Below are 26,326 nucleotides of genomic sequence, written 5' to 3' on the forward strand. Positions count from 1 at the left end.
TACATAGAGTGCATGAATTTAATTTAAAAGTGCAACTAATTAGGTGTTTTTGAAATGGAAAAAATTCACATTCCTTTATAAAAATACTAGTGAATCATTTAATCTTAGGCTCAGATTGATTGATTGATAGAGAATAGATATTGTGTCAGGAGAAGACAATGAAAAAAACATTTTTTTCCTTCTACTTAAAATAGATGTCAAGATGAATTGGCCATTTCTCCCATGATAGAAGCCAAAAAGTTAGGGAAAGTAGAAGAAAAAATGTATTTGAAAAGTTACTGTCTTGTCCTCCTTGGAGGGTTCACCCTGAAAGCAGCCAAGAACATGAGAAAAATAGATCAACATTATATTTGGAGGTCAAGAAGGAATCACAGTTTGAACAAAATACACAACCAAAGAAAGCAACCAAATTCTTAATTCTAAAAGTTTCCAGAACTTTTAGCACTTAGAGCCATTTGGAAAGGCTGTTAAAGAAAAAGAGTGATTTAAAATTTCCAGTGCAACAATTGTATTTTCAAGTATGGCTCTGGCACAGGTACTTAGCCTATATAGAGAAAAAGCAGCAAAGAGGTCAAGTAAATAGGACATAAGAGTGATCTGAAGTCTCTAGAATTCCCAGTCAATGTCTTCTTCATCCATAAGAATATATTTAGGCTCAGTCCAGGTTGATACTGGAGGTATTGCTACTGGCCATTTGCTACAAGCAGGAGGCAGCAATGAAAGTATTGAATCCTGGGTCTGTTCTTTTATCTGTTAAAAAAAATAATAATAAAAGCAAACGACTATTTAGTACAGAAGTTAAAAATCTTAGTTCTGCTTTCTGGGTAGAAAAAAATATAGGTCAGAAATGACAATGCAATTTTTTGCCTATGACGAGGGGAGCCCCGAAACATTAACTTTTTGTCCTTTTGAATTGTTTATAATGATTCCATCTCCAAAACAGATCAACTTACCTGCCTGAAAAACGCATGTGACAGCAACGTGCTTGCTGATGGTCTGTAACAGAAAACAAAGTGATTAAAAAAGGACATAGCTTTCTTTAAAACAGTGAATTCTGATTTCAAGAAATATGTCAACATTTGGAATTAAAGGTCTATAGATTCAAAAGAATCAGTGTATGAAGGTTTTTAGAGGAAAAAGAAATTCCACGTAGGTATAAATACAGGCTTTTCCCCTCCCCAAACTGTCTGTATCAAACCCTCCTGAAGCTTCAGTGCCAGAGGTTCAATTTAAGACTTCCTTGCTGCAGAGAATCACAGGATCATGAGCTTTAGGGATAGAAGCCCTTAGAGGTGGTTTTCATTTTACAGAGGAGGAAACAGGCTGAAAAATCTGAAGTTTTCTGATCTGCCTGTGGTCACACATGGTGTGGAGGGAAGAGTAGGAAGTATTAAGATGCTGGTGTGTTTTGCCCAAGTAATAGGGTTGCTTTTTAAAGCCATTATAGCAAGAAGGGAGACAATGTAGAGGGAAAGGCAGGGACATATTTGAGACATTGAAGTTGAGGATATATGGGAGTCTGGTGCGTGGTCAAGACAAGAGATGCACCTTGGGGAGTCATGATGATAGAAGGTAATAACTGAAACTGAAATGAACAGGATAATAGAATAAAAATGAATGAGATTGGCAGTCTGAAGAAGAAAGCTACCTGTAATGGGCTGAGGCTTGAGTTGATGCACTGAGGTCCCAAGCATGTGAGGCTAAATAGTAATTGAACTATACTCTATTAATATACATGATTGGATAAAGAATGGTCCCTGCCCACTCTCTGTGCAAGTCCTGATGTCTTGTATAGGAAATGTCGATTTTGGTGGGTGGAGACAGAGAGAGACAGGAAAAGAGGCAGGGGAAATTGGGCCTGGGTTCTATGCTGGTAGTGGCTGGTCTTGTGGCTGTTGATCTAGCTAGCTTCTTGACTCAGCTGCACACACTGCTATCGCCGATTCTCTTCCACCTCCGATCTTTCTTCACTGAGAATAAAGACTGACAATTTTCCCCTAACCTGACCTCCGGACTCCGGCTGATTTTAAAATATGCGGTCATCACACCTACCCCATAGGGATGATATAATATACTAATAATATTAGAATGCTTTCTAAATATGATTAAGGAGATTAGGGATATTATTTAAGAAGAAAAGTATCAATTTAACAGGTAATAGAAAGCAAAATTTTGAAAGTTGTATATATATATATATATATATATATATATATATATATATATATCATGAGAAAGTACTACAATGACAAAAGCTTTTGATTTGGGATAACTAACAAATAACAGTGGGGGGGGAAAGCATTCATTCAGTGTAAAAATTTGCCAAGTGTTTATCTGGTACTAGTCAAAGGAATGGGTACCCTGAATAAATGGTATAAGTATTCTGGGTTTATTTAAAAAATATTAACTCCATAATGGTAATGAATATACATCAAGCTGACTAATTCGATTTTAGCAAAAGGTCATTTTGTCTTCAGAGACTGATCCTTTGAAGAGAATGTAAAATAACCAACATAAACACAGATACTAGAGTCTACCTGGGAATTTCATTTCCATTGTAAATGAATAGAAAGGCATTCTGGTTTCAATAAATTCAGTTTTGTAAGTGTGACTCATTCCTCCAGAATCTAATCATTTCTGAGTAAACTGACAAAATCCAATGACTAAATCTTAGAAGTTAAAGACCAGACCCTAGTGTACTACGATGCCATGGTCAGTGAAATTTGGCAAACAGCTGAAGAGTCTTCCTAGCATCTCCTTGGGTGACTGTAATACTTCCAGAAACAAATTCTTTAATTAACTGAGGATAAGAGCATGTGGGAATGTGGAGGAATGAAACTGAAAGAAAGTATCTCCAATCCTCCGATTTCCAAAATAACATTAACTTAAAGATATGTAATTCTGATATGAAATATTTACAATGAAAATATATTTCATCCTTATCCTAATTTCTGTAATTATTATTATTTTTTAATATAGAAAATAAATGTAATACCATCATAACATAGCACTTTATGTTCTTCAAAACACTTTTAACATATTATTCTCACTTTATCACTATTAGTCACCTGTGAAAAGCAGGCAGGTAAGCACATTTATCTCTATTTTATAGCTGAGGAAACTGAGGCTTAATGAGGTTAAGTGATTTGCCTAAAGTCTTATGACTGCTAAATAGCAAATCCTGGATTTGAACCCAGGTCTTATGGCTCCTAATACAGTAATTTTTCCATGGCAGCACAACTTGGTTTGGTTAGATTGTTGATTCTTTGGATACAAAAAGATTCTATTAAAATTAAAAACTTGGTTTCTCAGAATAAGGAATCTGTGATCATATGGACAGGCAAGATTTTCCAGATTTATGTGAAAGAAGTATATTTTCTCTAACTTTTAGATGCAATCATTATTACCTTTTTTCAGGGTCTTGTTGCAAACATAGTTCTACCAAACTGTGAAAAGCGGGAGAAAATGTTTTTGAAGATGGAGTGTGCAGTCTCTCACTGGTCACTGTGTGTGTCAAGCTAGAAACTAACACACTTTCTCCAATTCCAGAGTCTACACCAGAGCGGGAGTTCTTTAATCTGGATTCTGTTTGAAGGGTTGCATTTTTCTCCAATGGGTAGGAAAGAGAACCTTTCAGTTTTTGTAATAGCATCTAGGAGCAAGAAAATTTTCACTCAGATAAAATGTTCCTTTTAAAAAATTTATTTTTTCTAGCTACATATAAAAATAAATTTTAATATAAATTTTAAAAAAATTTGAATTCCAAAATCTATCCTTCCCCTCCCTCTTTAGCCCTCCCTAAGATGTCAAGCAATCTGATATGGATTATAAATGTGCAATCATGCAAAACATTTCCATAGTGATTATGTTGTAAAGGAAACAGATCAAAAAGAAATCATGAAAAAAAAAAAAAAACAAGTGAAAAATAGTATGCTTTCATCTACATTCAGATGTCATAAATTTTTTCTCTGAAGTGGACATCATTTTTCATCATGTATTCTTTGGAATCTTCTTAGATCATTGTATTGCTGAAAACAGCTAAGTCATTCACAGTTGATCATTTGCTGATACAACATTCTCTTGATTCTGCTCATTTCATTTTGCATCAGTTTATGTATGATTTTCCAGGTTTTTCTGAAAGCATCCTGCTCATTATTGCTCTTTCTCATTCTCTCTCTTTTTCTTCCTTATTTTCAATAGTATTTTATTTTCCAAATATATAAAGATAGTTTTCAACATTTGTTTTTGTAAGATTTTGTTATTTCAGATTTTTCTCTCTCCTTCCCTTTCTTCTCCTTCCCCAAGACAGCAAGCAATATGATATAAATTAAATATGTGCAATCTTTTAAAACATATTTCCCTATTTGTCATATTATGCAAGAAAAATCAAACCAAAAGGGGAAAAAACCCACAAGAAAGGAAAAAAAAGGTGAAAATACTAATCTTTGATCCATTTTCAGTCTCCATGGTTCTCTTTCTGGATGCTGATGGCATTTTCCATCCTGAAACTACTGGAATTGCCTTGAATCAGTGTATTGTTGAGAAAAGGCAAGTCCATCACAGTTGATCATCATATAGTATTGTTGTTGAAGTGTATGATAATCTCCTGATTCTGCTCATTTCACTTAGCATCAGTTCATGTAAGTCTTTGCAGGCTTTTCTGAAATCATCCTGCTGTTCATTTCTTATACAACAATAATATTCCATAACATTCATATACCATAACTTATTCAGCCATTATCCAACTGATGGGCATCCACTCAGCTCCCAGTCTCTTGCCACTACAAAAAAGGCTGCAACAAAAATTTTTGCACATGTGGGTCCCTTTCCCTCCTTTAAGCCCTCTTTAGGATACAGGTCCAGTAGAAATACTGCTGGGTCAAAGGGTATGCATTTGATAGCCTTCTGAGCATAGTTCCAAATTGCTCTCCAGAATGGTTGGATCGGTTCACAACTCTTCCAACAATGCATTAGTGTCCCACTTTTCCCACATCCTCTCCAACATTTATTATCTTTTCTGATCATCTTAGCCAATCTGAGAGATGTGATGTTATTTCAGAGATGTCTTAATTTATATTTCTCTAATCGACAGTAATTTAGCTGCTCATTTCCTTATAGCATAAAAGTACAAGTTTCCTTTCACACTGACTTTCTCCATCATGGTTTTGATATATCACAGATCAGCATAAGAAATAAATGGTAATTTGGGGGAGAGTCTTGCAGAAGACACAGACAACATGTGAAGGTTAGCAGACTACACAGAGCCTATAACAAATACTCAATACAAATTTTACAATAAGGTACTATATACACCTCTTAGAAGAAAAAAGAAAAAAATCAGACTTCTCTAGTATGAGGGGAGGGCCAAAAACATTTACATGGATTTTCCAGATCACAGGAGTACCATTCCTCTAACCCCATGATGTGGAACAGATAAATTTTCCATTATAATCACATACCACAACTTGTTCAGCCTTTCCCCAATTCATGGACATCCCCTCGATTTTTAATTTTTTACCATTAGAAAAAAATCTGCTATAAATATTTTTGTACAAATAGATCCTTTTCTTTCTTTTTTGATTTCTCTGGGATACATACCTAGTAATGGATTCAAAGATATATATTCGTTTGAGCATAATTCCAAATTGCTCTCCAGAATGGCTGGATCAGTTCACAATTCTAGCATCAGTGCATTAGTGTCCCAATTTCCCCACATCTCCTCCTACATTTATAATTTCCTTCTTCTGTCACATTAGTCATTCTGATAGGTATAAGATGGTACTTTAGAGTTCTGTTAATTTGCATTTCCCTAATCAATAAAGATTTAGAGCATTCTTTCCATATGAGTATAGATAACTTTAATTTCTTCATCTGAAAACTGTTCATATATTTTGACCACTTGGCAATCGGAGAATAACTTGTCTTCTTATAAATTTGACTTGGTTCCCTTTCTATTTGAAAAATGAGGCCTTATCAGAGACATTTTCTGTAAAAATTATTCCTAAGCTTTCTGCTTGCCTTCTAATTTTGACTACATTAGTTTTATTTGTACAAAACCCTTTTTAATAAAATCAAAATCATTCATTTTACATCTTGTAATGCTTCTCTATTTCTTTGTATGGTCATAATTTCTTCCTTTATTTACAGATCTGGCAAGTAAAATTTTCTATGCTCTCCTAATTTACTCATGGTATCATCCTTTGTGTCTAAGTCACATATACATTTTGACCTTATCTTCATATACAGTGTGAGATATTAATCGTTATTTGCCAAACAGTTTTCTAGTTTTCCCAGGAGTTTTTGTGAAACAGTGAGTTCTTGTTCCAAAATCTTAGATCTTGGGATTATCAAACACGAGGTTATTATGGTCCTTTACCACAATGTATTGTATAACTAATCTATTTCATTGATCTATCACTCTGTTTCTTAGCCAGTACCAAACTGTTTTTGGATTACCATTTTATAATAGTTTGAAATCTGGTACGGCTATGCCATCTTCCTTCATATTTTTTTTGGCTGAGGATTGGGGTTAAGTGACTTGCCCAGGGTCACACAGCTAGGAAGTGTTAAGTGACTAAGGCCAGATTTGAACTCAGGTCCTCCTGACTTCAGGGCTGGTGCTCTATCCACTGTACCACCTAGCTGCCCCTCATTAATTTTTTTTTAATATTCTTGCTTTATGTGTTTCCAGATGAATTCTTATTTTTTTCCTAGCTCTATAAAATAAAATTTTGGCAGTTTGTTATGACATTGAATAAGTAAATTCATTTGGATAAAATTGTCATTTTTATTCTATTGGTTCAAACTACTCAATAGCTTTCTATTTTTCAGATCTGCCTTTACTTATGTGAAAAAGTGTTTTATAATTGTGTTCAAATAGTTCTTGGGTTTATTGGCAGTTAGAGTCCCAAGAATTGTATATTGTCTACAATTATTTTAAATGGAATTTCTCTATCTCTTGTTGCTGGAATTTATTGGTAATGTGGAGAAGTACAGATGATTTATGTGACTATTTTATATCCAGACTCTTGCTGTTCATGGACTTATTTAATACTGGCCTTCTACAGTTGTCAATTATTTCAGGTAGTTTTTAAATTAATTTTCTAGGATTCCCTAAGTATCTCATCATCTCATCTGCATGGTTATAGTTTCTTCATTGCTTATTCCAATTCCTCCTATTTTTTTCTTCTCTTATTGCTAGAGATAATATTGCTAGTATATATTAAATAATAGTAGTGATAGTGGGTATCCTTGCTTCCCCCCAGATCTTACAAGGAGGACTTCTAGTTTAACTCAATTACAAATAATGTTTGTTGATGGTTTTAAATAAATACTACTCATCACTGTAAAGAAAGCTCCATAGTTTTGTTTTGTTTTTTTTAATAGTAATAGGTGCTGTATTTTGTCAAAAGTTTTTTCTGCAGCTATTAAGATAAGTATATAATTTCTATTTGTTTTGTTATTGATATGGTCAATTATACTAATAGTTTTTCTAATAATGAACTAGCCCAGTATTTCTGGTATAAATTACACCTGTTCACAGTGTATGATTGCTGTGGCATATTAATATAATCTCCTTGCTAATATTTTATTTAAAATTATGCATCAATATTAATTAGGGAAATTATAGTTTTCTTTGTTTTATTCTTCCTAAAGTATCAGCATCATATTTGTGCTATAAAAGGCATTTGGGAGGACTTTGCCGATTTTTCCAAATAGCTTACTTAGTATTGGAATTAATTGATAGAATTATCTTTAAATATCTGATAGAAATTACTCATGAGTCCAATATGGCAACCATCTGGGGATTTTTTCTTTTGCTTCCTTTCTTTTTGTGTGTGTATGTGAGGCAATCAGGATTAAGTAATTTAGTCAGGGTCACACACAGTGTCAAATGTCTGAGACCAGGGCTATTTTCTTAGGGAGCTCAATGATGGCTTGATTTCTTTTTCTATGATAGTTACTTTCCTTACTTTGGGCAATTTAGTTTTGTAAATATTCATCTATTTACCTTAGATTGTTAGATCTAATTGGGCAAAATAGCTCCTAATGATTGCATTAATTTTATCATCATTCACCCTTTTAATTTTTGCATGAATAATTTGGTTTTCTTTTTTTTAAATAAAATTAATCAATGATTTATCTGTTTTATTTTTTCACAAAAACCAGGTCCTAGTTTATTAGTTCAATGAATTTTTACTTTAAATCTCAATAATCTCTCCTTTGATTTTCATGATTTCTAAATTGGTGTTTATTGGGGAGCTAAAAAATGTGTTTTCTTTTTTTTTTTTTAGCTGAATGCCCAATTCATTGATATGCTTTTTCTGCTTTATTGATATAAGTAAGCATTTAGAGATCAAAATTTTCCCCAAGTAATGTTTTGATTGTATCCCATAAATTCTGGTATGTTGTCTCATTGTAGTTATTCTCTCGCTCTCTCTCTCTTTTTTTTAATTAAAGCCTTTTATTTTCAAAATATATACATGGATAATTTTTCAACAATGACCCTTGCAAAACCTTGTTTTCCAATTTTCACCCCCTTCCCCATCCCCTCCCTAGATGACAAGTAACCCAATATATGTTAAACGTGGTAAAAAAAAAAAAGTTAAATCCAATATATGCATACATATTTATACAATTATCTTGCCACACAAGGAAAATCAGATCAAAAACAAACAAAAAAAATAAGAAAGAAAATAAAATTCAAGCAAACAACAACAAAAAGAGTGAAAATGTTTGTTTGTTGTGATCCACACTCAGTTCCTACAGTCCTCTCCATGGCTGCAGATGGCTCTCTTCATCATAAGATCATTGGAATTGTACAAAATCATCTTGCTGTTGAAAAGAGCCACATCCATCAGAATTGATCATCGTATAATCTTCTTGTTACTATACAATGTTCCCTTGGTTCTACTCCTTTCACTCAGCATCAGTTCATGTAAGTCTCTCCAGACCTCTCTGAAATCATCCTGCTGGTCATTTCTTATAGAACAATAATATTCCATAACAGAGCATCCACTCAGCTCTCAGTTTCTTGCCACTACAAAAAGGGCTGCCACAAACATTTTTGCACATGTGAGTCCCTTTCCTTCCTTTAAAATCTTTTTGGGATATAAGCCCAATAGAAACATTTCTGGATCTAAATGTATGCAGAGTTTGATAAGCATAATTCCAAATTGTTCTCCAGAATGGCTGGATCAGTTCACAACTCTACCAACAGTGTATTAGTGTTCCAGTGTGGTTATTCTCTTTAATGAAGTTATTATTTCTATGATTTGCTTTTTGGCCCATTTATTCTTTAGGATGAGATTTAATTTTTAATTTATATTTCCAAAGCCATTTCTTCAGTGATATTTTTTATTGCATTAAGAACTGAAAAGAACCCATTTAATATTGCTGCTTTTCTATATTTGGTTTTGAGGTTTTTATGTCTTAATGCAGTGTCAATTTTTGTGTAGGTGCTATATAACTCTGAGAAAAAAAGTATATTCTTTTCTACTCCTATTTAATTTTCTCCAGAGGTCTATATCTAAGTTTTCAAAAATTCTAGTTATTTCCTTAACTTTATTTTTGTGGGGTTTTTTGGGTAAAATTTATTTAGTTCTAAAAGAGGAACGATGAGGTCCCCTACTAGCATGGCTTTACTGTTTATTTCCTCTTATCACTCATTTATCTTTTCCTTTAATAATCTGGATAGTATACCATTTAATGTATATACATTTAGTAGTGATATAACTTTATTTGTCTATGGTATCTTTTAGCCAAATATAGTCTCCCTTTTTATTAGATCTATTTTTGCTTTTTTGTGTGTGTGTCTCTGAGATTTGGATTTTTACCCCTACTTTTTTTTTTTTAACTTCAGTAATGCATTATAAGATTCTCCTCTATTCTGTATGTCTAATTTAAGTGTGTTTCTTTAGGGGGAAAAAACATATTGTAGGATTCTTGTTTTTAATCCATTCTGTTGTTTCCATTTTATTGAGAAGATCATTTCATTTACTGTTATAATTATCAACTGTTTTCCCTCCATCATGCTTTCCTGCCTCTTTATTTTTCTCTTCTCTCACCCTATCCCTTCTCAAAATTGTTTTGCTTCTATCTCCCCCAATCTACCCTCCTTTGTATCCATGCCCCCTTTCCTTGTCTCTTTCCATTCTTACTTCTTCCCAGGAAGGAAGGACAGATTCCCATACCCAGCCGAGTGTGTCTGTTATTCCCTCTTTTAGTCAATTCTTATAAGAGTAAGGTTCAAGAGCTATTTGCTACCCCTTTATCCTCCCCTCCACTTTAAGCTCTTTCATGCCTCTTTTATGTGTGATAATTTATTTTACTGTACCTCTGCCTTCCATCGTCTCTCAATACAACCCTTTTTCTCATCCCTTAATTTAATCTTTATTTTTGTTATATCGTTCCATCATAATCAACTTACATGGGACCTCTTTCTATGCCTATGAAGGAAAATTTCTTAAGAATTACAAGTATGATTTTCTCATGTAGGATATATAAAGCATAACCTATTGGATTCTTTATTATTTCTCTTTCCTCTTACTTTTTATGCTTTTTATGTTTGAATGTCAAATTTTCTATTCAGTTCTGCTTTTTTTTTATCAGAAATGCTTAAAGTCCTCTATTTCATTAAATATGTTTTTCTTCCCTTGAAGGTTTATACTCAATTTTACTGAATAGGTGATTCTTGATTGTAAGCCTAGCTCCTTTGCCTTCTAGAATATTGTATTCTAAGCTTTCCTTTCCTTTAACATAAAAGCTGTTAAATTTTCTGTGATCCTAACTATGACTTCATGATATTTAATTAATTTCTTTCTAGATGCTTGCAACATTTTGTTTTAGTTTTTAAATGTTTTATTTATTTCATTCAATATTTCCTAATTACATATTTTATTCTTTTTTTAGGGGTTTTTTCCAAATACATGCAAAGACAGCTTTCAAGATTCACCTTTGCAAAACCTTGTGTTCCAAATTTTTCTCCCTCTCTCCCCCCTAACCCTTGCAAGACAGAAAACTATTTGATATAGGTGAAACATGTGCAATTCTTCTAATTTCATATTTTCATCTTTGTCATGCTGTGCAAGGAAAATCGGATCAAAAGGGAAAAAATACAAAAAAGAAAAAAAGCAAGAAAATAATGACAAAAAAAGGAGAAAATACTAAGCTTTGATCCATATTCAGTCTCCATAGTTTTCTCTCTGAATTTCATTGGCATTTTCCACTCCACGTCTATTGGAACTGCCTTGAAGAAGTATATTTTTGAGAAGAGCCAAGTTCATCACGATTAATCATCACATAATCTTGTAACTGCTGTGTACAATGTACTCCTGGTTCTCCTCACTTCATGTCTGCTCACTTCTCTTTCAGTTCATGTTACTCTTTCCAGCTTCTCTGAAATCAGCCTACTCATCATTTCTTATAGAACAGCATTATTCCATTACATTCATATGCCATAAGTTATTTAGCCATTCTCCAACTAATGGGCATCCACTCAGTTTCCAGTTCCCGCCATATGGATCCATTTTCCTCTTTTATGATCTTTTTGGGATACAGACCCAGGATTGGGACTGCTGGATCAAAGAATAAGCACAGTTTCATAACTCTTTGGGCACAATTCCAAATTGCTCTCTAGAATGGTGGGATCATTTCACAACTCCACAACAATGCATTAATGTCCCAGTTTTACCACATCCCCTCTAACATAATCATTATCTTTTCTATCTAGATGCTTGCAATATTTTCTCCTTGACCTGGGAGCTCTGGACTTTGACTATAATATTTCTGGTAATTTTCATTTTGGGATCTTTTTAGGAGGTGCTCAGTAGATTCTTTCAATTTCTATTTCTTCCTGTGGCTCCAGAATATCAGGACAGTTTTTCTTGATAATATGATGATATATTATGATCTTATATATATATATATATATATATATATATATATATATATGTCACATATAATATTATATATATAATTATATATCTTGAAATATTATATGTAAGCTCTTTTTTATATGATTTTCAGGTAGTCTAATAATTCTTACATTCTCTCTCCTCAATCTAATTTCCAGGTCAACTGTTCTTCCAATGAGATATTTCAGAGCATATTCTATTTCTTTTCATCTGATTTTGTTTTATTGTTTCATGATGTCTCATGGAGGCCTTAGCTTCTACTTGGCTAATTTTAATTTTTAAGGAATGATTTTCTTCAGTGAGTTTTTGTATTTCCTTTGGTCAATTCTATATTTTTAGGGGTTCTTTTCTTTAGTGGATTTTTTTTTTTTTTGTGCCTAGTATGCCATTTGGCTTATTCTGGTTTTTTTAAGATGTTATTGTCTTCAGTTGTTTTATGTGCCTTCTTTACTAAATTATTGAGTCTTTTTTTGCATCACTTTCAATTTTTCCTATGTTTCTATTTTTTTTTTTTTTTGATTTTTAAAATCTTTTTTGAGGTCTTCCATGGCCTTGGACCAATTCAAATTTTTCTTTGGGGTTTTGTATGTAGCTGCTCTGACATAATTTTCTTCTGAATTTATGTTTTGATCTTTCCTGCCACCATAGTAACTTTCTATGGTTAGGTTCATTTTGATGTTTGCTAATATTTTTAGCCTTTTTCTTGATTTTTAAATTTACTGTAAAATTGGATTCTGCTCTCATGGTAGAGAGGGTGCTCTCCCAACCTTCAAGTTTTCATATTGTTGTGTTCAGAACTAGTTCTCAAGATCTGTAAGTTTCAGTTCTTCCAAGATGATATGGTTTAAGGAATGGTATAATTAATATTCTCCTGGTCTATACTATGGTCTGTGAGGCACCACAAGCATTCTATTCTACACTGGAATTGTGACCAGCATCCCAGTTCCTTCTAATCTTCTTCTTTACCATGGGCCTGTGACCCAGAACTATGTATGGATGAGGCAACAGAGTCTTGTACACTACAATTTCCTCGGGACCAGTTGTCTGACTCATTTATGTCAGTAGGGTGAGAGCTACTGAAGCTGCTGCTGCCTATTCAAGGCCTACTGTTGGCTTGTCAAGGACAGCCTGAGCTGGACTGCACCATAATCTCACCCCAACAGGGCAGACCTTTCCTACTGACTTTCTAAATTGACTTGGGCTGGAGAATGATTTCATCTGTTCTTTTGTAGGTTTTGCTGCTCCAGAATTGTTTTGAGGCATTATTTTAATGTTGTTTGAAGGGTAATTTGAGAGAGTTTAGATTCTCTGTCTTTTAATTCATCATTTTACCTTCACTTGCCTAAAAATGTTCCTTCTTTAAAAATAAGCCCAGTATCATTTCTGTGGAATTACAGAATCAACATTGGGTTATTTTTTAAAATATACATAATAAAAGCTATTTAGAGGAGAAGGTATCTTATAAAAAGAAAGTAGTTCTGAGGAAAGTTTAATAATGTTTACCTGAGTCCGGTGAATATCTTGGTAAGGTACCTGCCCATTGGCTAATTCACATGCTGTAATACCAACACTATAAATATCTGACTTCACATTATACCCATATAGATCCTATAAAACAAAAATAATGTGTAGTCAACATATAAATAAATGTATCAACATAACAGTATAACTATGTTCTATCTATAAGAAAAAAAGCAGAAAAGACAAAACAAAAACACATTCAAATAAAGTTCTGCTGAATCAGGATATATTCAGTCCATAGTAGAAATTATTTTTAAAATATTTTATTTAAAAAAATAGGACAATTAAGTGATATAGTTGATAAAGTGGCAGACTTGGAGTCAGCAGTTCTGAATTCAAATGTGGCCTCAGATACTGCTATGCAACTCTGAGCAAGTCACTTACTCCTGTTTGCCTCAGTTTCCTCATCTATAAAATAAGCTAGAGAAGGAATGCAAACCACTCCTACAAAAAAACCCCAATGGGATTATGAAGAGTCACACATAACCAAAAACAACTAAACAATAAATTTTAAATGGATTATGGTGATACATCATTTTTTAAAAAGGAAAAATGGCAGTTGATATAGTTTTCAAGGTATAATTTTTCTCTATACAAAGTAAGATAGTAAAAAAAAATGTGGATAATTACTGACCTGTCTTAGTAATTCTGGACTCAGCCATGGATGAACTGATCTACTGAACGGGGGGAAATCATACACAGCTTTAGACTTTTGCCCATGGTTAACCAAACTGTAGAGACGGGACAGGCCAGAGAGACATACAAGGCCATCTCCAGAAATCAAGATGTGACTGGCTTTAATACTCCTAAAACAAAAAGATACCAATAATAAGATGAATAAATTGCCAAAGGGAATAAAAAAATCAGTTAATGTTTCACAGCTCAAGCAACACTTTTTATTCAAATCTGGATACTAATTTATATTTTAATTAATTTGATTATTTGGATAAATGTTCTAATCAAACTGATACTGTTAAATATTTAATTCTCCAAGCAACTACATTAGTCAGTAAAAGTTATTTATATGTCCTTAGAAATTAAAGTTTATAGAGAATTGTAGTATGAAGTTACAAACACATAAGTAACAACTTATTTCTAAATCCTTCCATCGAGCTTATTTCATAATAACAAAGTCACAAAAGTTAAAGGCAGGAAGTTTTAAACTGACAAATTTTTACAAAAGCAAAAAATGAAGCAAAATGATTACTTTTGTTGTTCAGGATGCCAGTGAAAAATGTTTATGGAAAAGACTTTAAAAAAATAGCATTTGTGGCAATTAAGTTTCAAAATAAAGTAATACAATTTTTTCTATAACTAAAGCCCCTCATAATTTACTTTCTAAAACAAAGAAGATTCTCTTATACAAAATCTCTGCTTAACACATAAATCAAAAAAGTGCTTGGCACTAATTCAAGGCACTAGGAATGGAAAAACAAAAATGAAACAATTCCTACTTCAAGGAGCTTGTTGTTGTTGGTCCTTCATTTGCAAAGAGGATCAATGACATCACCAAGGGATATTCTGACTGGTGCATGAATTGGATTTAAATGAGGCAGAGTTACACAAAAATGTTAGCCTCATTCTCTATTCTTGGGTCACTGAAGTCCAGGGGCAAAACAAAAAACAACATTGGTGATGGCCGAGGACGCAGTGGATGTCTGACCAAGCCCTAAGTGCTCCAAAGCACCTGCTTCAGCTGCCTTCATGGCCATGAGAACAAATCGTTCCCATCCACCCATTCCACCTGGGGAAGTCTTCAGATTGTGAGTGTAGAAAGCCTCCCTAACTCACCAATGGGTTTAAGGCCTGTTGACCATTGCAGATACTATGGCTTATTGGAGCCACAAGTGAGACATATCAACTTAATGATGACAGCAATGATTCTTGATCCATACATTCTTTTCTAATTAGTTATGTCACTCTCTACTATTGTTGAACTCAAGGAGCTTATACTCTATTGGGAAGCAGCATGTATGTAAATAAGTATAAGCAAAATTAATACAAAATCAATTTTGGGGGAAATGTAAGATATTCACAGCTGAGAGTTCAAAAAAAGCTTTATGTAAGAAAGTCTCATTTGAGCAATTTTAAAGCAAGCAAGGGATTATAATAAGCACAGATGAGAATGAAGGGCATCTCAGGCATAGGGGACAACCAGTGCAAAAGTCTAGAGATAGCAGATGGAGTGCTATGTAAGGGATAGAAAGAAAGTTAATATTGCTGGATCATAAAAATGAAGGAAAAAGAATAAACTAAAAAGATTGGAAAGTAAATGAGACCAGGTTGTGAAGGGCTTTAAAAGCTAACAGAGAAACTTATATTGGATTCTAGAAGCAACAGAGTAGTTTATTGAGCAGGAAAGGAAGGACATAATCAGACCTGGTCCTCTATGAGAAAAGGAGAGGAAGAGGAGGAGGAATAGGGGTAGCAGAGAAGAGAGGGGCAGGAAGAGGGGATGGGAAAAAGAAGGAGAAAGAGGGAAGGAAGGGAAAGAGGAACAACAGCAGCAGCAGCAGCTTTAGAATAATCACTTTGGCAAGCTGTGAGAAGGTTGAATTAGAAACGAGAGGCAAGGAAGCCAATTAAAAGGCTGCAGTATTCCAGACAAGAAGTGACAATGGACTAAACTACATGAGCTATGTAAGTGAAGAGAAGAAAATGTATAGAAAAAATGCTGTTGAGGCAGAAAGGACAAGATCTGGCAAGTACTGGGATATATGTGGTGAGGGAGAATGGGGCATCAAGAATAAACTCAAGACTGTGAACCTTGAGGACTTTAAGGATCTAAAAGAAATAAGGAAGTTTAGAAGAGAGGTATACTAGAATGAAAATTAATGAGTTCAGTTTTAGATTTGTTGTTTCAAAGACATAGAGTTGAAATATAGGCACTTGGAAATGTGTGACTGGTGCTCAGGAGAAAAAAAAAAAGACTGGATATATAAATTTGTGAGTCATCAGCATACCCATGAAAATTAAGCCCCTGGAAGCTGATGAGGTCACAAAGTGTCTACAGAGAATAAAAAGGGGCCAAGCATGGAGCCAAGGGGTAGTTTCACAGTGAGGGGTTATATTATAGGTAACAATCTATCAACAGAAACTGAGAAGGAATGATCACCCAGGGAAGAAAAGCAAGAAAGAAGAGTTACAAGAATGCAAAGAGGAAAGATTATTCAGAAGGAGAAAATGATACTCCCAGTCACTTTTTAACTGTTAAGTTCAATCTCTCTTATTTTATTCTTACTTATCCTGAGTAATGATTCTCTGTAGGCCATATCTACCATCCTTTTCTTAAAGAGAAAACAGAAGCCAAATAAACACCTTTGCTTTCTCTTTATTGCCTAATACCCAATCCTTTCTCTGATTTTTTTCTTTTCTAAAATAATACTTTGAAAACATGCCCCTTTTTGTTTTCGTATTCTCCACTGCGGTACTCCTGACATTCCTATTTTACAGTTCTGTGCCACTCATTGTACTCCCTTTTATCATCTCTTCTGTCTTCTGGACACTTTTTTTTTAAAGTCTGTTAGTTGGTGAGTTCCAGAGATACCTACATTGACCCTTATCCTTTCTTGTGAGAATTATTTCTTTTTAAGTCTTCAGAATTTCATTCTGGGGAATTTCTTATCTTTCTTGGGCTGATTTCTCCGATAGAATTTTAGTCCAAGTGATCCTACCTCAATCTTCCTTTGAAACTCTGAAATTCAGTCTACTAAAATCTAAGATATTTTTAAGAGTGTCCCAGGCATAGTGGGGGATAGTGCTAAAAAGATCTGAAATCAGGAGATTGAGCATGTTGTTCAAGGAATAGTCAGGAGGTCACTGTCACCAGGCTACAGAGGCCATGGAAAGGAATAAAGTGTTAAAAAAGGTTGAAAATGTGTACATGGGACATGGGAAAGGAAGAGGGGAGAAAGGCATATTATAAAAGGCTTTGAACACACTTTTTATCTGAAATAATAGAGAGATACAGGAATTTGTTGACTGAAGTGGGTGGGATCCCAGTAATCTGAGAAGTGTTTTGCCTGGGACTGTTGACTTGAACTCATTTAAAGCACCAAAGTACTTCTTATTCAGCTTGGTTTTAAATTCTCTTTAATCAGTTAAAAAATATTTCCTGGTCTGAAAGACATTCTCAATGATAGAAAAAAATTGAAAGGAAATAGGAATTGAGTAGTTCTGTCACCATCTCATCTTCTCCTAAGAACAGTTTCAGTCCTTCTTCGATCTTCATGACTCTCAGCATGCAACACAGATTCCTATTAGTATGGGCTTTTATTCTCTTGTTATGTTCTTAAGTCCACCATTAACCTTTTTTACTTGGGCTTTTACATTTTGTCCATATCTTTTTAAAAATCTAAGTTAATTGATATAAAATTACATTGGTAGTTTCTCCTCCCTTTAGGGGCTTCAGAATCACTTGTGTTTCATCAGAATATTTTTTTAAATTTTTTATTATAGTAACTTTTTATTGACAGAATCCATGCCAGGGTAATTTTTTTTTTTACTACATTATCCCTTGCACTCACTTCTGTTCCAATTTTTCCCTCCCACCCTCCACCCCCTCCCCTAGATGGCAAGCAGTCATATATATGTTGAATATGTCCTAGTATATCCTAGATACAATGTATGTGTGCAGATCCAAACAGTTTTCTTGTTGCACAGGGAGAATTGGATTCAGAAGGTAAAAATAACCCGGGAAGAAAAACAAAAATGCAAACAGTTTACATTCATTTCCCAGTGTTTTTTCTTTGGGTGTAGCTGCTTCTGTCCATCATTGATCAACTGAAACTAAATTAGGTCTCTTTGTCAAAGAAATCCACTTCCATCAGATTACATCTTCATACAGTATCGTTGTTGACGTATATAATGATCTCTTGGTTCTGCTCATTTCATTTAGCATCAGTTCATGTAATTCTCTCTAAGCCTCTCTGTATTCATCCTGCTGGTCATTTCTTACAGAACAATAATATTCCATAACATTCATATACCACAATTTACCCAACCATTCCCCAATTGATGGGCATCCACTCAGTTTCCAGCTTCTAGCCACTCCAAACAGGGCTGCCACAAACATTTTGGCACATTCAGGTCCCTTTCCCTTCTTTAGTATCTCCTTGGGGTATAAGCCCAGTAGAAACACTGCTGGATCAAAGGGTATGCACAGTTTGATAATTTTGGGGGCATAATTCCAGATTGCTCTCCAGAATGGTTGGATTCGTTCACAGCTCCACCAACAATGCATCAATGTCCCAGTTTTCCCGCATCCCCTCCAACAATCATCATTATTTTTTCCTGTCATCTTGGCCAATCTGACAGGTGTGTAGTGGTATCTCAGAGTTGTCTTAATTTGCATTTCTCTGATTAATAATGATTTGGAACACTTTCATATGAGTGGTAATAATTTCAATTTCATCATCTGAAAATTGTCTGTTCATATCCTTTGACCATTTATCAATTGGAGAATGGCTTGGTTTCTTATAAATTAGAGTCAGCTCTCTATATATTTTGGAAATGAGGCCTTTATCAGAACCTTTAACTATGAAGATGTTTTCCCAGTTTGTTGCTTCCCTTCTAATCTTGTTTACATTAGTTTTGTTTGTATAGAAGCTTTTTAATTTGATGTAATCAAAATTTTCTATTTTTTGATCAATAATGGTCTCTAGTTCGTCTTTAGTCACAAATTTTTTCCTCCTCCACAAGTCTGAGAGATAAACTATCCTATGTTCCTCCAATTTGTTTATAATCTCGTTCTTTATGTCTAAATCATGGACCCATTTTGATCTTATCTTGGTATACAGTGTTAAGTGTGGGTCCATGCCTAATTTCTGCCATACTAATTTCCAGTTATCCCAGCAGTTTTTGTCAAATAATGAATTCTTAATCCAAAAGTTAGGATCTTTGGGTTTGTCAAACACTAAATTGCTATAGTTGACTATCAGAATATTTTTTTCGAAAATGATTGAGCCTTCCTGCACAAAATTTAGGCTACTGGAGAAATAGGAAAATTTCCTTTTTATTTTTTATTTTTTTACTTAACTCTCTCAAATCTATTTTCAAAATCTAGAGTTCATTTCAGACCAGCAATTCCCTTTACTACTCTTGCTGTCTTTTGAAAAAAAAAAAAGATCAACTACACACACACACACACACTCACACACACAAATAAATGTTGTCTTGAGAAGACCACTTTAGTAGATATCCAGGTAGGTCAAGTACCCTGTTAATGTTATGACATAAATAAGGTCTTAAGAAGAACTTTATGATCTGCTTCCTAGAACATATCACCTCCTTTTTGCCAAACATAAATGGGTTACATTACAATTTTTTTGTTTTTCTTCCCATTGCTCTCTTTCAAATTTTGTCTACCATGTTTGTCTACTTTGATTTGTAGATTTCTTCAGATTACTGTATTATTTTCATTTTTAATATTATGTTTTATCTAATTGAATAGAATTATAGAATTTAACACTGTCAGGGACCTTGAATAGCATCTGATCTAAATCCTTTATTTTAAAGAAAAGGAATCAGACTCAGTGAGGTCTATTAGAATATAAATTTCTTTTTGTCTCTATGTTTCTAAAGTCTATAACAGTGACTTAAATATAATAAGCATCTAATAAAATTGAATTACATGATCTGTATTTCATGATACCAAAGTTATAAAGATATGATTAAGCAGAACCAGAATTTGAATCTGGATCTTCAGAATCTACAGGCATTAAGCCATTGTGCTTCGTATCTTGTTTTTCTTTTTTTTTTCTTTTTAATTCAAGGATAAAACTCTGTAGTATTCTATTCCTGAGTCACATGTCACCAAGTTTCAATGATTATCTATGAAGTTAAATTTGCCTTCTGTATTAATCTCTAGTTTCTGTATAGACAAAGATATTATTATAGTCCTATTGTTTGTCTGTATATCTGCTGATCTCTGTAGCTGGTTTAGCAGGTAGATTTGCAGAGTTTTTTTTTCCCCCTCTTGCTTTCCACTGTAATTTAAAGACTTCTTAAACAGATATGGAATTCTGGTTAATACATACAGGTTTGTGTTGCTTTTTGTTGTTGTTGTTGCTTTTTTTTTTTTTTTAAGTTCAGAGACTATTTTTTTTTCAGTTCTAATTTCTCTCTCCCTTCCTCTGTCCTCCCCACCAAATGAGAAGGCAAGAAAAACAAAACCTATTACAAATATGTATAGTCATGCAAAATTAATTTCTTTATTAGCTGCATCTCCCCTTACTCTACCCCTTCATTCCCAAAATAAAAGTAAGAGAAAAAAAATTCAATCTGTACTCTGAGTCAATCAGTTCTCTCCCTGCAAGTAAATAGCATATTTCATCATATGTCCTTTGAAATTGTGTAGATCAGAATTACCAAGTTTATCAAAGTGGTTTATCTTTACAATATTTCTATTACTATGTAAATTGTTCTTCTGGCTTTGTTCACTTCATTTTGCATCAGTTCATACAGGCTTCTCCAAGTTTTTCTGAAACCATCTCCATCATTTTTTACAGAACAGAATTCCATTATATTCATATGCCATAACTTAATCAGCCATTTTCCATATGATGCCCTTCAGTTCCAATTCTTTGCTATTAAAAAGCAGCTGCTATAAATATATTTTTTAATCATAAAGATCTTTTTTCTCTTTACTATTTCCCTGGGGGAAAACCCTAGTAGCATAATATGTATAAATTTTAGTATATAATAAGAAAATGATCCATATATCAATATATTGATTATCCATTGCATTTTTGGATCGCTTCCTCCCCCTTTCCCCATTTATCTGGTCTCCTGCCCCTCCTTTCTATTCTCATTTTCTCCATCCAAATGGCTTTATTAGTGGTTAATCTTCTAAGTTTTCTGTAAAATACAAATGAGTAAAAATACCTGTGAATACAGCCATTTTGGTGCAGATAGTTTAACCCTCTCACTGCTCCAAACAGAATGTTTCCTATTAAAGTTTCACTCATTCCTTCAGGAAAGTGAGTCTTCAAGAGGTGACTTGCAGAACCTGAAAGAAGTTCCCCAAATCTTTATTTAGATAAACATTTGAAATCATATATCAGGCATAAAAAGTGTTGCTCTTTTTCAAGGCCTAAATATTCCTAGTCAAAGAAAAATTACTTTTAAAACTATCTAAAGAGAATCTTCTTTTGTTAGTGATACACAGCTACCCTTACGGATGAGTAGAAAAACAATCGGCATTATTGGAAAAGGGCTAAAATTCTTTTGTTCAGAGTTAATACATAAAAGGTAGCATTCCCTTAAAGAAAAACCTCTGTAGTTTCTGAGTGGATTTCAACCTAATTTTCACTAATGACTACACCAGCATTCTTGTTCAATGGACAAAATCCAATAATAAAAAGTTTAATATATAATCAGAAGGATTATGATTACAAAAAAAATTATGACTACAAAATAGAATATGCAAAGTCATAATTGGACAGCAAGATGGTACCACAGCACACAGAGGACTGAACTTTCTCGTCTTCCTGAGTTCAAATCCAGCCCCAGATACTTCCTAGCTGTGCGATCCTGGGCAAGTAACTTAACCCAATTTGCCTCAGTTTCCTCAATTGTAACTGAAGAAATTGACAAACCATTGTAGGCTCTTTGCCAAGAAAACTCCAAATCGGGTCACAAAGAATCATTCACAACAGAAAAATGATTGAAAAGCAACAAAAATCATAAATGCAAAACATTTCTCATTGTTACATAATTAAAGAGTTGAATGTAAGTAATGAAATCTTTTGTTCCTTCATCTCACTATCCTTACCATAAGCCATAAATGGAGAGATGACCCAAAGCCAGCTGCCAGCTGTGAACACTGTCCAGTATGCAGTAATGTTCGGGTGCCGGAAGAAGTGGGAGAGTGTCACTTCATTCTAGGAGATGCAATAATAACAATAAAAAAAGAGAATTTAAAATTTGGAAAGTTTAGTATTAATAACACTAAAAGAAAATTATCCCATTTCCACAGTGGAATACTATTAAAATTTACTGATACAGAATATGACTTTGCTGAACTAATGAGGAACTCTCCACTTTTATTTTTTCCTCTTATACATGAGTATGTACATAAGTACACTAGGTACTTGTACCTAGTATGAGTACATCAACTGAGGAAAACCTGGATTCAAGTCATCCTTCTGATCGCCACTAGCTATGTAAGCTTAAGCAAGTCAAACAATCCCTCGGTGCCTTGGTTATAAGATGAAGTTGGGCTTTTCCTCAGTGAGAATTTTCAAAACTAAATAAATAACAGGTCAAATAACTCCCCACAAATGTTGCTTACTATCATCTCTTCAGACAGATCTTAGGATAAGTATTATCAGCTCTGAAATTTGTTTTTTCACCTGCAAAGCTGCCAAATGTTCTTCAGAGCAACTTTCCAGGTCTGTAATTTTTATAGTCACTAATGTTCCACTGGGAGTATGCCGGGCGAGGTAGACTGAAGTTAAATTGTCAAATCCTTTTCCTGTAATCATAAATAATAGTTGATGTTTTAATTCATTTAATGAAAACATTCTAAAGTTCATTTTTGGGATACCTAGATGAAGTATTGGACATCTTCCTGAGTTTAAATGTGGTCTCAGGCACCTGCTAGCTGTATGATCTTGGACAAATCACTTAACCCTGTCTGTCTCAATTTCCCATCTGTAAATAAGCTGAAGAAGGAAATTGGCAAATCAGTTTCTTTGCCAAGAAAACTCAAAATGAGGTCATGAAGAATCAGACACAACTAAAACAACATCACAACAAAAAGTCCATGTTCTATGAAAACTTTTTTCCTGATCATACGAGTTCCTCTAAAACTGTGGAGGTTTACAAAATCTGATGATGACGAAAAAATGTTGTTTCAGATTCTATAGTCAAACTCAATCAACAAATGATTCAAAATAAGAAATGTTTTATTGACTACTTCTTTAATCATTTATCAAATTATGCAGAGATTCTGAGAAGAGCTGAGAAAATGTATCTCTTTCCCATCACTGTAGAGGTGGGAGACTATTGATGTGAAAGATTATATAGACTTTCAGATGAGGCCACTGTATTGGTTGGTCTTGCTGAATTATTTTTTTAAACATCATTAAAAGAGAGGGCTCACTAGGTGGGATATATAAGAAATGGTTGTGCTACAAAAATAAAATATGCTGAATACAATTTCTGCCATAAAACAGCAATTTCTTAGATATCTTTTCTGAAAACTATAAAATATATTTTCTTGTACTTTTGGGGTAGGAGGAAAAGGGCTTAACTTAAATATATGTTTTCTTCAGTATGTGACTCCCTCTACTATTGCAGAATTACAACTATTCTAAAATTTATAATATTAGAATTGCCTAGGAGATTAAAGTGACTCAAACATTGTCATCCTGTCAATATGTGGACTTCAATCTAGGACTTCCTGGCTTTGGGACTAGCCCTCTATTTAATATGCCAAAGCATGATTTAAAACCTTTTAAAATATGGCTTATATTTTTTCAAACTTATTTTACAATATTTCCTTTTATACAACCTATGCTCTAGTCAAGCCACACTATTCTGTTCTTTGAAAACTTTGTATTCTGTTCCTTATGACTAATAATGCCCTCTCCCAACTGTTTTTAGCAGAAGAAATTATATCCATTGCTTAAGGTCCATTTTAAAATACTCATTTTCCATGGAATCTTAATATGGTATCTTCTGCCTCCGATCTTTCATAGTACTTTTTATCTCTCATATTAACTTGGATGTTTTATTGTACATATATACTCATTAACACATTCCCATTAGATTGCTGAATTTCTAAAGACTGAAGCTGTGGGATTTTCATCTTTGTGTTCCCTAGGCATCAAGTGTAATAACTAATGTATAACAGGTACCTAATAAATTTTTCTTAACATTTGAACAAATAAATTCACTGAGATTGAGGATTATTACCTATTTCTACTTGGAGTTCATAGTGAGAAACATTAGAAGAGCATAATGGCATTTCATTGCCTCTAGGAGAGGAAGGCACCCAAGAGAAGGCTGGCTCATCTACCTAAACAAAAGAGATTTAAAAAAAGTGATAAATTGACTTGATTCTTTATGTTTCTGAGATGTACTAAAACAGACATTTGATTATATAAAGCATAAATAATTTGGCTTCAAAGTAAAAGCTCTTTAAGTGTATTATGAAAGTTAGGGGAACTATCAACTTTAATACTACAAATCAACAAAGGCTTGGAAGTGAACAAATTAGAAAGAAACTGTTCTTTTCAATTGACAAAAAGGGTTTCCAGGGGAAGCCAGAGCTTGTTGGTTGATATTGGATAATGCAGACTTCAGAGAAAATGTCAAAGAAGCCTGCCAACTATATAGTATTGATGAGGTTAGTGGCAATCATAGAGTTGTTAAAAGTCCCCTTATAGTCAACACAGGTTCTTTGTGAAAGAATCCATGAAACCCCAAATTGTTAATTGACAAAAATGAGTTTATTGTTGGACAGGAAACCAGTTTTTCTAAAGGACTGACTTCTACAGTGGCAAAGTCCTATTAGGGAAATGGAGTCTGACACTGAGAAGAGAATGCCTTCTTAATAGGCGGCGTCCTAGCAGCTGAGCAAGCTGCTTGGGCATTCTTCAAGGAGTTTAGAAACTGCCCTTTAAAAGAAGTCTAGAGGCTTCAGGAAGCTGAGGTTCCCAGGCCTGGATGCTTATTGGTATATGGCTCAGATCTCCTATTGGAATTAACACTTCAAAGGAGTGCTTTTTGACCACGATTGAATCAAAGGGTGTGGCATCTCTAAAAGATAACTTATCTGGGGGGAGACTCCCAAGGAATCACAGATCAAAAGGGAACACAGTTTTAGAGTGATAATCTTAAAGGGAACAGTTCCCCTCCACCTTTATCCATACCATTTGTGCTCCTTCTTTAGAGCTTGAGGCAGGCTTTTCTGTGCTATAACTTATTAAAAAGGATAACATAATAAAGGACAAAATTAGGCAAAAGAATAAATCAGGAAGTAAAAAAGACAGTCTAAAGATAGATAATGACCTTGTAGAAAAAGAAGAGAAAAAACTCTACTTTTTAAGCTATAGAATAGATTTGAAGAACTTTCCATGATTAGATACATTCTGAAGAATCTCTGTGAAAAGCACCCTTAAGGAAGAAGGTGCTAAAATAATTTGCACACAAAAAGAAGCCTCTTGATGTCACTATGTGGGACTAAGAAAACAATGGTCAAGGCTGTTGGTGGCTCCTTTTTGAAGAGAAAATGACATGAATAATCTAGAAAGATGCTGTTTCCTTTGAGAAATTTCAGCAGAATGAAATGGGGAAGGAATCCATTCCTTGTGGGACATCATGAGCAAAGACACAGAGATGGGAGATGGCAAGATGAGAGTAATTCAATTTGTCTAGAATGTAGAATACTTGAGGAACAGTAATAGTATAAGATAAGATTGGGTGGGGGTTTGGGGTGTCAGAAGCAAGAGTTTATATTCAATAGACAATGATAAACCATTGAAGGTTTCTAAACAAAAGAGCAATATGCATGATCAGGGCACTACATTATAAAGGACTACCTGGATCTTATGGATGGATGGAGCTCAGGATGGACTGGAAAGAGAATCGACCAAAGGAAAAAAGAAAGTGAAAGGATATGGCAACAATCTAGGTGAAAAAAAGATGAAAGCCTGAATTAGAATTGTAGAGAGGAAGCCATGAACTAAGAGATTGCAATGACATGACTGGATAATTAATTAGATGTGTGTTTTAAGGATGGGAAATTCAATAGAGTAAAAAAAGTTAAAAATGGCAGATTATAAGACTGAGTAACGGAAGGGATGCTATTAAGAGAAACTGAGAAATAGGCACGTTGAGGGGATAAAATAATGAGTTGTTAAGTTTGAGATAGTGAAATGTCAAAG

The 26,326-nt window shown here is 34.0% G+C and overlaps 1 protein-coding gene across 3 annotated transcripts in view; it reads right to left on the reverse strand.

Moving 5' to 3' along the window:
- Positions 1–26,326, reverse strand: part of STRADB (STE20 related adaptor beta) — a 52,493-nt gene continuing 26,167 nt past the window's right edge. For 2 of the 3 annotated variants that reach the window (XM_031958336.1, XM_031958335.1), the window contains 9 exons: positions 24,354–24,456; positions 22,787–22,908; positions 22,207–22,315; positions 21,318–21,441; positions 14,068–14,239; positions 13,416–13,520; positions 3,405–3,649; positions 954–996; positions 1–750 (listed from right to left, as the gene is read on the reverse strand). In XM_031958336.1, coding sequence (XP_031814196.1) covers positions 607–750; positions 954–996; positions 3,405–3,649; positions 13,416–13,520; positions 14,068–14,239; positions 21,318–21,441; positions 22,207–22,315; positions 22,787–22,908; positions 24,354–24,456 — 1,167 coding nt within the window. In that variant the 3' untranslated portion in view covers positions 1–606. The remainder of the gene's footprint in view (positions 751–953; positions 997–3,404; positions 3,650–13,415; positions 13,521–14,067; positions 14,240–21,317; positions 21,442–22,206; positions 22,316–22,786; positions 22,909–24,353; positions 24,457–26,326) is intronic. The other variant, XM_031958337.1, reaches the window with a different exon arrangement.

The sequence above is a fragment of the Sarcophilus harrisii genome, chromosome 3 (assembly GCF_902635505.1).
Source record: "Sarcophilus harrisii chromosome 3, mSarHar1.11, whole genome shotgun sequence".
In the NCBI taxonomy this organism is placed as follows: domain Eukaryota; kingdom Metazoa; phylum Chordata; class Mammalia; order Dasyuromorphia; family Dasyuridae; genus Sarcophilus; species Sarcophilus harrisii.